The 14810-nt window shown below is 38.0% G+C and overlaps 1 protein-coding gene across 1 annotated transcript in view; it reads right to left on the bottom strand.

Annotated features, from left to right (window-relative positions):
* Positions 1-5064: 5064 nt before the first annotated feature.
* Positions 5065-14810, bottom strand: part of LOC124164186 — a 202998-nt gene continuing 193252 nt past the window's right edge. Inside the window, exons 6-13 of the mRNA XM_046541394.1 lie at positions 13804-13892; positions 12698-12833; positions 11490-11657; positions 10478-10630; positions 8614-8766; positions 7539-7662; positions 6831-6989; positions 5065-5528 (exon numbers count right to left, since the gene is read on the bottom strand). Of these exons, the coding sequence (XP_046397350.1) occupies positions 5422-5528; positions 6831-6989; positions 7539-7662; positions 8614-8766; positions 10478-10630; positions 11490-11657; positions 12698-12833; positions 13804-13892 (1089 nt within the window). The 3' untranslated portion in view covers positions 5065-5421. The remainder of the gene's footprint in view (positions 5529-6830; positions 6990-7538; positions 7663-8613; positions 8767-10477; positions 10631-11489; positions 11658-12697; positions 12834-13803; positions 13893-14810) is intronic.

Genomic DNA, 14810 nt, shown 5'->3' with positions numbered 1-14810 from the left:
ACCGCTGTCAGCGCTGGCAGTGAACGTACGCGAAGCTTATGAAAGTTTGAATAGTTTTTTAAAGATGATAACTGTAAGTAAATAAGACAGCCTTTTCCTTTGAGTTAGAGTTTATTTATGAATGCATTCTATCTGTCTGATACTAATTTAGAGATAAACGGCAATTCAGACTCACATTTTCATCCGTTAACTGCTGCCTTGAGTTGGAAATCAAATAAACAGAGAAGCTCCATGAGCTGTTGATATCATAAAAAATGCCATAGTTGCGGAGTTTTACAGTTTGTACCTCAAATATTTTAGTCGTTTATATTTAATAATTTTCTTTGACTGGCTGCAATTTTCCAACTAATGAAGAGAAAACTTTATCTGTGATAATTGCCGAAATAAAATTTAAGAGGATAGATAAAAATCTCCTTCATATTTATCCTCTGAAATCGGGCATACATATTCATAAGTGAGCTCGAAATGTTTGGCCACATATAGCACTCACCTGTCTAAGCTACATCACCATCAGCAGTCATCAATCCTTAAACTAATTTGCCGCACCTCTCCATATATGCAATTCTCCTGTCAGCCAATCTTTCAACTCCAATATAAGTCTCCTTCTTTACATCCTTAATCACCTGCTCTATGTATCTCATCTGTGGCCTACCTCTGCCATTCTTCCCTTCCACCTGTCCTTCAATTATAAATTTCGTTATTATATTGTGTCTCATGATGTGGCCGATTGAATTGTCCTGTTTTCTACCTTATAAGACTTCTCATCTCTCCTACTCATCGATTCGTGCCTTACTTACTAGAACTTACGCATTACTCACACTATCTATTCATTTGATCTTCATCATTATTCGGCAGCACTACGTATCGTAAGCTTACAACTTTGATTTCTTCACTGCTCGTCGTCATCCAAGCCTCATTGCAATACCATAAAATAAGCACACTTCAAATGCATGTCCTAATAAATTGCTTCCTTCCTTGAATACTTATACGTATTTTCAGTAATAGGAAGACTACTCTTTTTGTGGAATACCCTCTTTGCTTGTGCTATTTTGCTGACCATTTTCTTCTTACGTCTTTCATCGTTGGACACTCCGCTACCCGATTAGCAGAACTCTTCAAGTTGATGGTTTCCTGGTTTCAGATTAGTCTCCACCTATCCTCTTCCTGTGCAGACAAGTACTTATGTTTTGGGAAAATACAGAGAGGAAAAATCATTTGCATTGACCGGGATTCGAACGCGGATCCCTCGATTTCTGACTGAGTGCTTTAGCCAGAAGCTAACGAGGTGTCATTCTCCCACTGAGGAAATTTTTTTTTCATACAATTTGCACATTGCGGGTGACTCCGTAAAAGTTATCACCTTGGCTAGTTCCAGCTGTGGCACCGTGCACACGACTTGGACTGCTAGTCGCATAATTTGCAAATTGCAATTTGCTAGCATGCTCAGCAGTCCATACTACCTGGTCCGGTACAGCCAACAAATTTTTTTCCAATTCCTGAAACAAGGTTTGAATTTAGGTTTGTTCTTATTCATTTTCTTCTCCATGAGCAGCCTAATTGACTAATTAAAAGGGCTGGGCAATCTGAGTGACTGCATGGGGCAACGTAGTTAAGGAGGTGACTATAAATGCAAAAAGCAGCAAAATAAATTTGTTTTCAGATTTTATGAATTCAATATTAAGGGAACTTCCCATGGGAATAATAAAAAATTCCTGTGGGAGGTTCCCTGGTTTAATAGGGAGTATTCCATACCAACCCCCCCAGCAGGAGGGCGGCACAACAGTAGTTTGCCCTGAATTAATCTCCATTCAGAAACTCATCTGATTTCCATTCTATTCTTTTGAAGAGGATTCTAGGTAATATCTTAGATGCATGAGTCGTTACATTAATGATCCCAAAATCTTTGCACATCTCAGCTCTCTTCTATAGGGATTAGGGATGATGATGTTCTTTCCGAAGTCCCTAGAATGTTTTCTGTTATGTACAAGCCGCAGATAGTTTGGTAGAGCTGAGCTTATGTCTTTTCCACTGCATTTTTAATAAGTGCAGCAGAAATATGATTAATTCCATACGTTTCATTTATCTGTAGGTCCTTAACTGTAGCATCAAATTTGGATCTTAAGATAGAAGCTCACATATCAATCTTTTTGACTTCACTTTCTTCTTAAAAAAAAGGCATTCTTGTCAAAGCCATCCTTCTAGTTTGAAATACTGTTACCAAATGTTGTAGGTGCACAAAGGTTAAGAAAAGACTTAGCTGTTTCAATGTTGTAGGATTTAAATTGGCCTCTCTTAGTTACCTATTCAAATTAGCAGTTTATTTGCATAATTGACAAATTCTAATAAGTTTCTGTAATTAATACACCCAGGCCTCGGTTTACCAGGTGTAGTGCATTATTCCATCTGATCCATCGACCTCCAAAGCCAAGCCCTTTTTAAGCCATTGCTATAGGAAATAATAGATTTGGTTTGAAATAGAAGATGACCTATTATCATGAAGCCCACAGGTGTATGGATAGTGGATATAGAGGCCTTTTAACTAATGCATGTTCTCCTGCTACACATAAGTGTGGTGTACTGCATTCTGTGTTGAAGCTGTTTTCTATAGAGTTCTTGGTGGCCACACAATGTGGCAACCATGGAATTGTGGAGACCATGAAGCCAGTATATGTGCTGTGTAATGTGTAGATAAGAGAATAAATCTGTTTGTGTGTAAGTCTTGAGTATTTAATCCAGTTTGGTGGTTCCTGGAAAACACTACAAAAAAGGAGATCAACAAGGTGCAAGGAAAATAGCTCGTATTCTCCTCCTCAACAGCATTAACACATCTCAATAAAACACCAATGTTAACTACAGAAAGAAGTAAAGAGGTAGAAGAGAAGATTAATCAATTGAGGAGGAAGTCTTTCCCTAATTCTGCACATGCAAAAAAAATGTTCATGGTCACCAACTTCCTATCCTTCCACCAATGAGCCAAATTTTAGAGAATAGATTAATCCAGTATCAAAATTATCTACTCTGCAATCTAAAAGCCATTGCTAAGACTGTATGTACATGATTCACTCATTCAGTTCACTTCGACAAAAAGGCTGATTTCTGTTGGTGAGGACAGAAGTCACTCCAAACTAAAGGAATTTTCAAAAGCTCCACTGATCAAGTTACTTTGATTTCTAGTTCATTTGATGACCATGGACTTTGATATCATATGGCAATTTATGACCTACATCTAACAGAGGAGTCATCTAGCACTTATCGCAGGTGTTTGTGACTTTAGTACTGTGGATACTGTATAGTACATGATGGTACTACGTATTGGAAATTCAATTGTCATTCTTTTGATCACAATCGGATGCTACCAAGTCAAAAAGCATGACATGCCTTATATTCAGGGAATAGAGGCAAGTTTCTTTCCAGAGGCCATCTCAAACCATGAGCAGTGGCATAGCAAGGCGGGATGTCCGGGGGGTTTCGGACCCCACCCAAAATATAAAAAACACAATTATAGTACACTCCCGATTATCCGGGTTAATGATGGGGAGAGATGGCACGAATAATTGGAAAACATGGATAACCCAAACTTTACCTTTTTTTTAATATTCATAATTAAGGTACATCGAACAACTTATTATTGTTTACGCATATTTTCTGTTATTTTAGATTGCTTTCTGGGTTCACTAAGGCCCCTATTAGCCGAGGCAACCAGACGCACCACCGGTGGCGCGTCTGGTTGCCTCGGCTAATAGGGGCCTGAGCAACCCAAGGTGGAAGGCGCGGTTACGGGGCTCAGGCGACTGGTTTCGGTGGAAAGTCTGGTGGCGCGTCTGGTTGCCTCGGCTAATAGGGGCCTGATGTACGCTGCGTCACTGCGAAAGATATCTGATCTCAATTGTTGTAGTATCCTATCCGCGCACTTAGGCCCCTATTAGCCGAGGCAACCAGAGGCGCAACCGGTGGCGCGTCTGGTTGCCTCGGCTGATAGGGGCCTGAGCAACCCAAGGTGGAAGGCGCGGTTGCAGGGCTCAGGTGACTGGTTTTGGTGGAAAGTCTGGTGGTGCGTCTGGTTGCCTTGGCTAGTAGGACTCATTTGATTCTATGCCCCACGACTGACCAGTTCCACCGGACGCGCCACCAGTGGCGCATCTGGTTGCCTCGGCTAATAGGGGCCTAAGAGGACCGCAGTGTTTTTAGCGGCAATAACATGGTTGTACTCATATTATTGATGCTCCATGTAAGACCTGGTTTTGAAAACCACACGTCCGTGGCTGCATGATCACAGATACTGAAAAGTGGTTTGCACGAATGCTTCAAAATCACTGCTCGACATCCGAAACTATACTTTCAGGCACCACGCCATGTAGTCGCATCTTGCACAAGTTGCCCGGGCTGCAACTGCTGCGGGACTTGTATCAGTGATCAAGGAGTGAGGTCGTGCCCTGCGAGGTTTGGAAAACAAGAACACAGTGCTCCTGTGAATGCAGCTAGCCCGCAATCGCTTCTGTTTTACGAAGGGGATTCTAACGGAAATAATAAGCCCAGTCTATCCTCGCATTAATGCAGTAATTCCGATGATTTTGCATCCTATTTTATTTTTTTATAAAGATCGCGGAAAAAATTGAGCGAGAGTGAAAATCATGCACGGATAATCCGCAACACGGATATACCGCAGCCGGATAATCGGGAGTCTGCTGTACTTTCCTTCATAAAAGAATACAAAATATTTAAAAAATCATGAATTTACAAAATATTTCTTTGACAAATGAGGTGTTTTCGATTATAAAAAGTGTTAAAATTAGTTTAAAACCCTTTACTTCGTACCCTGTTTTTAAAAAAATTTTCCCCCTGGTTTTGGACCCCCCGAAAAAATTCCTGGCTACCCCACTCACCTTGAGTATTTTCATTGCAAAAATTCAAAGACTTCACTTGGGATTTGATCCATGAACCCCTCAATCAGTAACCCAATGCTATACCCACGAGGCCACTTGAGTTTCCTGAAATCGTCATTCACCAGAACAAACCAAGCACTATCCCAATCGGTGTAACACAAGATACTGAAAATAGTCACAATTTTTTCTATTATGTGTATAGATATATTTATTTATGACAATAAAATCTTAGTTTCATTATTATGTACAAAACAATTACCTATTTACAATGTTATGCAGCTTTGTATAGCTCACTTTGAAGCTACAACTTAGCTGGAAGACAAACATTTTGAATTCATCTCAGTTAAAAAGTTATAACAAGTTCTTTCACTGAAGTAAAAATAACAACTCAAACAATGAGCACAGACTTCATTTTGTGAATCATCTTTTCCCATGGAAGCAGGCACCTTTGGTACAATTGGTCAACAAGATGATTAGCGTACTTGTTATTTTTTGTAAAAACATATACAGATGATGGAATAACATCAAAAGGACTTCCTCACTTGATTTCTTCAACATATGTGGCTGGAAATATTCCAATTGTGCCATTCAACTCTCCTAGCCACCATCCATCAGCTTGCTTATCATGAATGTTGATCACATCACCTGTGAAGACAAAGAAAAAATAGATTTTTAAAAGGGATACGTTTCCCTTCATCAGTAAATCCTCATCTAGTTTTAGCTAAATACATACATTTATTTATTCAAAGGATTTTTATAGCTTTGAATTCTGAGATTTCTGGGAATTTTCAAAGCATTGTTTCACACTGTAACCAACATAGTTTTTGCAAACGTTTCATCCAGTATATCTTAGTAGATAGAAAATGATCACATCAGAGCTAATTGCCTCTAAGTGGCCATGCACTGGCAACATTACCAACTTGAGGTAAGAAAGGGGCGTTCCAAACCGCATGACAAATAATGAAGAGGAGAACAGGGATCTCAAAGTAATGCATCTGCTACTATGTGCACCTGTTTATGCTTCAAACCCCTTTACGCTCGTGAAATTCGCTTGTGAAATAAAGACAACATTATTATTATTATTTTATTATTATTATTACATTACTCGAGTGCTTTTAAGCAGATTGTGGGTATCACTATGAAGTATAATCTGCAAAAATGATTGGTATTAACTTTCAGGATCTTGATTTGCGTTCACAGTATTACAGTGCAACCTTGATAAAACGACACCCCACGGTGCACCAATAAACACTCGCTATAGCGAATTGTCGCTTTACCGGAGGTGGTATAGCCAATAGCCAATATACCTCATTTTACTCCTTTATTTTTATTTTCTCGCTTAGACCTGTTTGGTGTTTTTTTGGCCATGGTGTGTTCCATCAAATGCTTTCTATTCATGCAACTCATGGACATGCGGGTATGCTGACGACTGCTTTCTGCCGCCCGAGGAACAAAAGAAGATCAAGCATTCGCGAATGCTAATGCCACAATATTTTCACCAAAATTAACTACTTATTTATCGAACAACAGTTTACCACATAAATTTGAGACTGAGCACTCCATTAACTTCATTTCTAACAGATCGCTAGCAATTACAGAGATTAAGGAGTCTTGGTGTAGGTTGTTCCGGCGGTGAAACCCTCGCTATGGCAAGAGCCAACACCAAAAGGGGTAAAAACAAAATTTTTAACATGCTTATTATAAGATCAATTGACGGTGCATCGGCTATCTCTCGTAATAGCGGGGGTCTCGCTATAGCCAGTATTTGATTTAACAAGGTTCCACTGTATGAATGAGTTTACTTTGATGAAATTTTAGCTTCAAAGTAGATTTGGATGCAACACCATGAAGGTTCACCACTAGCCAATTTGTGGTTATTTCCAGAGAAATCGGGGGCATAATTACTACACTATGCCCACATTGCTGATAATCTGATGTGCCTCTTACCTGGCCTCAGCTTCAGCTCATCATACAGGTTTGGAGCGTAATCATAGAGGGCTCTGCAACGACCTACAGAGGGTGCTGTTGAGTCTCCATTCTCAGAGATGACTGGGTATGTAATACCATTTTGGTATTCTTTATCACTTCCTTGGCTGGAAAATTCATCTGAAAGAAAATAAGAAGCCCGAATGACTTAGAGAGAGACACATTTTTGGGACAGAAAATCTGCAAGCTAAAAAAAGACAGGTTTAAAAAAATTGACTGTATTTGTTCTATTTTTAACCACAAACTGAAAGAAAACTATGCTATCTGAGATAATGGTTGAACAAACTTTTTTTAACCGAACAATATGCTATGAATTTGATACAGTATGTGATCATTAGAATCATCAACAATAGAACAATTACGTCAAGCTTTAATACAGGTATGAGATGAAAGAAAATCTTAACAGCCAATTAGTTGAAGAGTGAAGAAAATTTGTTACACCTCCTCTGCCTACTGAAATTGATAGAGTTTTTGGATTTAATTAATCTAAGGACTTTTTTTAATTGGAAGGAGGATTATGTTTCTAACTGCGTAATACTTATATCTTACTTAAATTCAGATGGTTGATCATGGAAATAATTTAAAAATTTTAATCTCCTGTAATTGGTTAATTTTGTGAAAATCAGTTTATTATAAATATGTAGTTTCTTTGATTCTTAAATTATTTACCGAAGTCGCTGTCAGGCTGAACTGAATTTCCGTCGGCCTTGCCTCGGTCGGTCCAATCAGGCGAATCACCGGCAGACAGTTGCTCCAGAGGTGTGACGCCTGGTTGCCATACCCATGGTGGTACCTACGCAAAAGATTATAAGTTAAAGATAGGCATTATTAAACAAGAATTCGTAGAAATGCACAGGAGATGAGGAAGCACAAAAACAAATTAATACAGATTATGGTCCAAATGTTACTGACATTTGTATACCAATCATTTTTATAAGAAGAAGCACCTTATGGAATATTCCAGCACCACCCCTACCTCCCCTTCTACAGTCAGATATTGGCACGCAATTTAAGTTTAGATTGGCAGCACCAATAAAGTTGTGGTAGAGGATAAGAAGCATTAAGGCTCGTTTCAATTAGCAATAAAATTATCAAAAGAGAGCACTTCGCATGAGGTTCAAGTAGGAACCCATAGAAATAATTGCGAGATTAAAGGATTCATAAAAAAATTAACCAAGAACCTGATGAAATCAGTGGGAAAATTAGTCCTGGGTTCGGTCGATTATGAATGATTTTTTTACAGGAAAATCAGAATAAAATTTTGGAAGGTACAGTGTCGTCATAATTTTTTTTAACGAGATTTTCAACCAAGTTTCATTAACTCTAATGGTGAATAGTGGAAGAAGACATGTCACAACGAAAAATAGCATGGATATAATCCCGAATGTAAAAATAACTCTAGATAAGATGCAAAGGTAGTTAAGAAACCGCTCAATGTGATTTTTATACAGTGTGTGCTGCAGTCTGTGGTTAGTTCTTCAGCAGTTAGGTCTCTAGTTAATGCTAATGTTTTCCTATAAACACTCATAAGCTGTTTTTTGCATAAAGCTGTAAAGATAATTTTTTAATTGATTCAATTTATATTAACTGCTAATTTTATCTTTAAACTGGGCTTGGTATCATCTGAATTTTCAATTATGTTCCTACATAGGTACATTTCCCAAGTTAATTCTTTGAGACAAGATATATAATATGGATTAAATGTATGCATTAAACTTTCATGACCTAGATGGAATGTCATTACCTTGAGGACACTTTGCTGTAGGCCTTGTCGATCGCGTGTCACTGTGATGTGAGGTGCCAGAGGATGAGGCGCCTTCTGCCGACCATCCAGTTCAGCAAGCGCACCCTGCACTTTGTACCTTGCTGCTTCAAGGTACGTCAGCATTGAGCACATCTGGAGTTAAAAACAAGACATATTCATTAGCTTACATGCACACAATTGGCCTTTAAAATATAGGTAGTCCAAAATTAATAGTAACACTTTGAAGCCCAAGCCCAAGTATACCTCAGGATGTATATTTTCTGCCAGGGACGCGAGCCAGAATAGAGCTTGTGCAGTCATTTTTACTCAGTGGAAAAATATTCCGTGCTTTTTTCTTGGGACCTAACTATGTAGCCCATTTCTTTAGCTATTTGGTCTTTTTGTATGGAAAGTGCTGCCATATAGAATCTCCTAAATATACCTACTCCTAAATGCACTGGATTTGATAAAAACATCAAGTACCCAAGGTTAATCACAACCTGTGAATGAAAATACCACAGAGGCTTAAATGTGTTAAAAAATATCCTTCGAAAAATAACAAAAAAATTTATCCTTGACATTAATAGGTTTGCTCTTTTCTATGGGTGACAATGAATTCGCTGAATATATCTATGGCTAAGTTCTAACAACACGTATCTCAAAATTTGGCTGGTCTGAGTTAATACTGCAAATATGTACTGTTAATAAAAAATAAAATTCAAGCAAGAAACAACTCTTGGTTAGCAAATGCATGCCTCTTTTTCAGTTTTATGTATTTTTTTTTTTTTAAATTTCAATTAAAATTATATTGCATAAAAAAATAAATAGTTTTTTTGCTTTCCTGAAAAGTTCCTATTTTTAAGATTTTAGAACTTGGCCATCGATATATATTCACACCGTATCCATTTTTTGTTTGGTGGGAGGTAGATTGCTCAATTTTATTTTAACTTCATAGTTGTACTGCTCTTGGAACATTAAAAGGATGGTGCTTTATAAAGTATGCATACTTAACATAGTGAATCTACACCACTCGGCAGAGCAATGTTTTATACTAGATCTTGGCATGAAGATGATTTTCTTGCCTTTCCAACAAGCAACCATTCTGAATAATCACCTAGCCTTTGGAACTATGGTGGCGTAACTAGGAATATGCTTCGGGGGGGGGCGGGAGGGGGGATGAGGGAGTCCCAGGCAGTTGGTGGCCTGGGAAAATTTTTGAAAAATGACATCCCTGGAAATACATTTTACATCATTTTGGCACTTAAAATTTGGGTTTCATTAATAGTTCAGGATGAAATTTATTATACGCCGAAACTAGACAGTAGGTAGTTTTAAATATTTTTTATTACTTCGAGGCTTTGAGGATATCTCCTCTTCCCCCCCATAGTTACACCAATGTTTGGAACATATGCTCCCATAGTAGTAAATATATATATATATATATATATCATTCATTAGTTAAAAAAAGAACATTCCACGGAAACAGAGTTACATCAATACCAAATTTTATCAAATTTCAAACCCAATTGTATTGCTTCTATTCCAAAAACTAAACAAATAACTGCTTTGTCATAAATAATTAAGACTACATTTAGGATTCACTTACCTACGAATTAATTTTATGGTTGCTATGACAAAAAAAACTGTATTTCTGTTTGAAACATTTGGTAATTTGTGCCATAAGACAAAGAAATTTTACTAATTTTTTTGCTACTTTTTCGATATTTTCCTGCTGTGCGTTTTTTTAACTTTCTGCACCTAATTGTACATCTTTTAACACAGATAACAGAGGGTTGAGAGTATATATATTACTCAAAATATCCATATTCTAGGCTATGAATAAATAGTGGGTAATGGCCCTCACATGATGCAGCTTCTCCGTGACATTTTGCTGAGAGTCCTGGCTACCAAACGTTGGCGTTTGCTGCAGAGCCCTGGCTAAATTCTCCACACCCTGCTTCCCTCTCCTCTCCCGTTCCACATCACTCCTTATCAGCTGCAGCAACTTCACTAGATTCTAGGAGATGAAAATAACAAAAGCCAAATGAACAATTATGGGAAAAGTAAAAAGTAACAGAATAGGGGAAAATAGGCATGAAATAATTTGGTTTAAATTGCAGGCCCCAAGATATTATAGAAACTGTCAAATATTCCATTTCTCATTTTCTCAGATATTAACCCTCTTAGTGCTATCCTTCTTCCTGGGATACTGGCGAGAAATGCAGAGGGTATTTTCATAAAATGTAGCAACTAGTCAAAAAAAAAACATTACAAAGCTATTTTATTACATATGCATAATCGTTTTTTTTATTTTTGAGGTTAAACTGGTTAATATCGACAAAATATTTTTAAGTTTACTGAAATAAAATATATCAATGTAATAAAATTGATTGTTTGAGGTGTAACTTGGTGAAAGGGATGCATAATTAAATTAAAAAGAAGAACTTTGTGCTTTCACATTAATATTTATTCACGACCATGGTTTCAACGTTAGACGTCACCGTTAGACGACGACGAAGCACCTGATGATGACGTCTAACGTTGAAACCATGGTCGTCCATAAATATTAATGTGAAAGCACAAAGTTCTTATTTTTAATTTAATCAATGTAATAAGTTAAAGCAAATTAAATAATGTACTACGTAAGAGTCGATATATCGGCCCGACGCACTTTTCGCCCGAGCGGCAAAAGCTGATATATCGACCTGCCGAGCTAAAAGGGTTTATGACATAATGGTACTTTTAATCCACAAGCAGAGTCACTGAAAAGTATTTACCATCACTGGGATTTAAACCTGGATCTACAGGGTGGGTAGCCAGCACTTTGGCCACCTAACCAACCCAATCCCAGAGAATTCTCGTATTGGTAATATTACCTGTCTTCTCCTCTCCCTGTTCATGGCTAGAGTGATGTGCTCCGAGTAGAAGTCTGGGAGAAGTTGCTCAGGGATAGGCTGGCCAGATCCCCGAATGGCCGTCACTGCCCCCATGTCTCTTGACACATCACAGCCACGGAGAATAGGTTCAGTCAGTCGATCCGAGCTCTGAATATAAAAGGAAACATATGTTTAGGATCCCAGATGGTAAAATGCAATGCCTTGTTTTAATTTTGTTGTTTGTAACACAAGTACAAAATATTTTTTTCAGAAGTTACCATAAAGTGACCTAAAAGACCTCATACATAAATTGCTATACCTCTCTCATACCATAGTCACCTCTTCTCATGACCTGCAATCTGCTATGTTTTGCATAGCAAGTTGTCCCTAATTTTATGCAAATTTTATCAGGCTCCGGCCAATTCTGCATGAAAATGTTAATCTATTTTACATTTACTTCAAATTCTCATTTTTTTAGGAAGTGGTGTAATGTCTGAGTGTAGGTTAGAGGTTTACCTTGATACTGGCTACATGAAAACCACTTGCATGAATTCTGAAGAGATGTACTTTCTAAGAATCTAAATGGTCCTCAAGGCTTTCCCACAGCCGGAAAATGACTCAGGGGATATGTGCATATACCGTAATCTAGCGAGTTTGTTCATTGTCATCACTGCACTTCAAATGGAGCTTATTCATATGACAATCACGGCTGTCTGCCATATCAGATTTTTTTTTAATTTGAGAGCAGGAATGTTTAAATGGTACACATAATTAGACAGTCTAGCAAAATCTAAAAAATTTCATTAATTATAATATGCGAGCAATTTTTAATGTGATTCCCAACTTCCCATGTACACGCATAATTTATAATTATGTACTTAGGAAGTTGGGAATTACAGTAAACACTGCTTGCACATAATTATTATTACAAATTGATGCGAAAGTATAAACAACAGCATTATAGAATATTTCAGGAACATTTCGTAATGATCCACAATGTCCCAAGGACCAAATATATTGGGGATATTGGAAGACAGTGGTAACTTCTGAAATATTGGGAATCAAAATGGAATATTCCTGGAATATCCCCCGCTAAGTGGATGGTTGCATAGTCATTTATATCTTCCCTCATCCAATTAAAACTATACATATTTATTTATTGTATAATTATTAAAGCACACAGAGAGAAGTCCTGATAAGTGGCTCACCTGAACTCTTTTTGGTCCAACCTCTTGAATGTGAGAGAGGTACCTTGAGGCAAGCTCCTTCAGATTCTGCAGCCGTTCCTCCTCGAGTGACTGGAAGCATTGGCTGCCTTTGTTGACTGCAGTTTCCCACTCCAGCCTTTAATAACCAACAGTATGGTTAATTCATGGGTCATACCAAATTTCCCTGACTTTTTCCTAATTTCCAGTTTGAATTTTAAAAATTCCCAGACTTTATATCATTGGCAAAGCCATCATATTTAGGGATTCAATGGAAAAATGCAATTAGGTATACACATGAATCAGGGTACCCAGGGTGAGTCCAAGGCGATACACCTCTCTCAAGCAGAGGCGCAGCTAGGGATTAAGGCTGGGGGGGAGGGGGGGTTTAGGTGCAACTAATACCGAGGTGTGTGGGGGTATGGAATACCCACCAGGATAAGCGGTACGTGCTAAATTAATATCGGAAATTTAGAGATTAACCGCGGAATTTTAAGATAAATGGTTCAAAATTGTGAGTTTTATGGCTTTCTAATGGATATTTTCTTAACCCTTACCTTATGTTAGTAATATCAATCTAATTAAGTAAAATAGATTTAATTTAAAATTTCTTAAGATTTTTCTCTGAGCTCTGGGGGGAGGGTTTATCCCCCAAAAACCTCGCTGCGCCACTGCTCTCAAGGACAAGGTCTCCGACTGCCTCCGAGACTGAATGCCAGCAAACTGAGACCTGACTGACAAACAGTCCACAGGCAAAATAGCATTCACCCCAAGGGAAATCCCTTTGCATGCCCTCATACCTGCTGCCGCCCCCATGCTTACATTAAAAGGGGTTGTTTGAAGCGATTAAGACATAGAGCCGAACTGCGGGCAAATGGCCACAGTTGGCTCTGATTGACCATGTGAGCCAGCTGTGCCATCAGCTCACCCACATGCTCAAACTCTGGTCAGAAGTAATAACGAGCGGACTTAAAAAAAAGGATTATCTTTACGTGCATACCTTCTATTTCTATTCAAGTACATATTTCCCAAAGATTTCTATCAAGTCTCCAAGGTCATAACATGATAAAAGACAAGCTCCATAAGACCACTAAGTTGTGCAAACTCACCTTGCTCGCTCAGCACGTATACTGAATGTGTAATACTCCACGTCTGCCTTTCTTACTGCTTCCTCTGCCTTCCTCCGCTTGGATTCCAGCTGAAAAATGAAAGCATACGTAAATAAATATGCATATACCTATATGGAAAATAGACAACTATACCTATTCATATTCACTCACTGATTCAACCCTAACATTTATTCATATAGGTGAGGGTAGAGCTCACTCCAGAATTAGCTACAGGCACGTGAATTTCACACATTCAGGGTAGGGGGGCCAGTTACTTTTGTTTGCTGTCCATCCGCTCAGAGGATTTTTGTTTGAGAGTGTTCATAGGTTTCAACCAATATTTGAACCTAGGATCTTTCCAACCACAGCCAAGAGCTGTACCAACTATGCTACTATGATCCCCCATAGATATCTATACTTAATCTATTTTATCTATGGTTAGATGAATTTACGTATCACATTTCTGTTTCCAAAATTCCACTAATAAAATTATAGTAATAAAAGGAAATTTTCTTTTTTTCTTGAGACAAGACAAAAATTATTTTGTGCACGATAATGTCCCTTAAAGATGTCTATTAACAGTTGATACCCAGATCTTACTTATTTTGATCTATGGCTGCTTAAGCACTGCGTTAAAGGTGTTTATGTGAGGGCGAGGCAGCCCACAGTAAGATGGTAAATTTTAAGGGCCTCTCTGATGAAAGATTTTATTTTACCAGTTCAACAAACAATATTTAAAAATAACTGATGAATACCTAAAAGCCACTCGTCAATGCATATCAGACCTAGTTGCATTACCAATGCATGCATGGTATTGCATACCACAAAGGTATGATGTTTAGCAATGAACCACTGCCCCCAAAATGACCTCAATCCACCACTGGGCCACATATATAGGTCTAAAGACATTGAATATCTAAGAAATGCCGATGTGACATTGCATATTTTTCCATTATGGCTGGGGGAAAATGAATTTATAGAAAAATACAGGAAAATAAGGGATTGAA

The sequence above is a fragment of the Ischnura elegans genome, chromosome 8 (genome assembly GCF_921293095.1).
Source record: "Ischnura elegans chromosome 8, ioIscEleg1.1, whole genome shotgun sequence".
Taxonomy (NCBI): domain Eukaryota; kingdom Metazoa; phylum Arthropoda; class Insecta; order Odonata; family Coenagrionidae; genus Ischnura; species Ischnura elegans.
The sequence above is the reverse complement of the archived record's forward strand: the minus strand, read 5'-3'. Positions and strand labels throughout refer to the sequence as shown.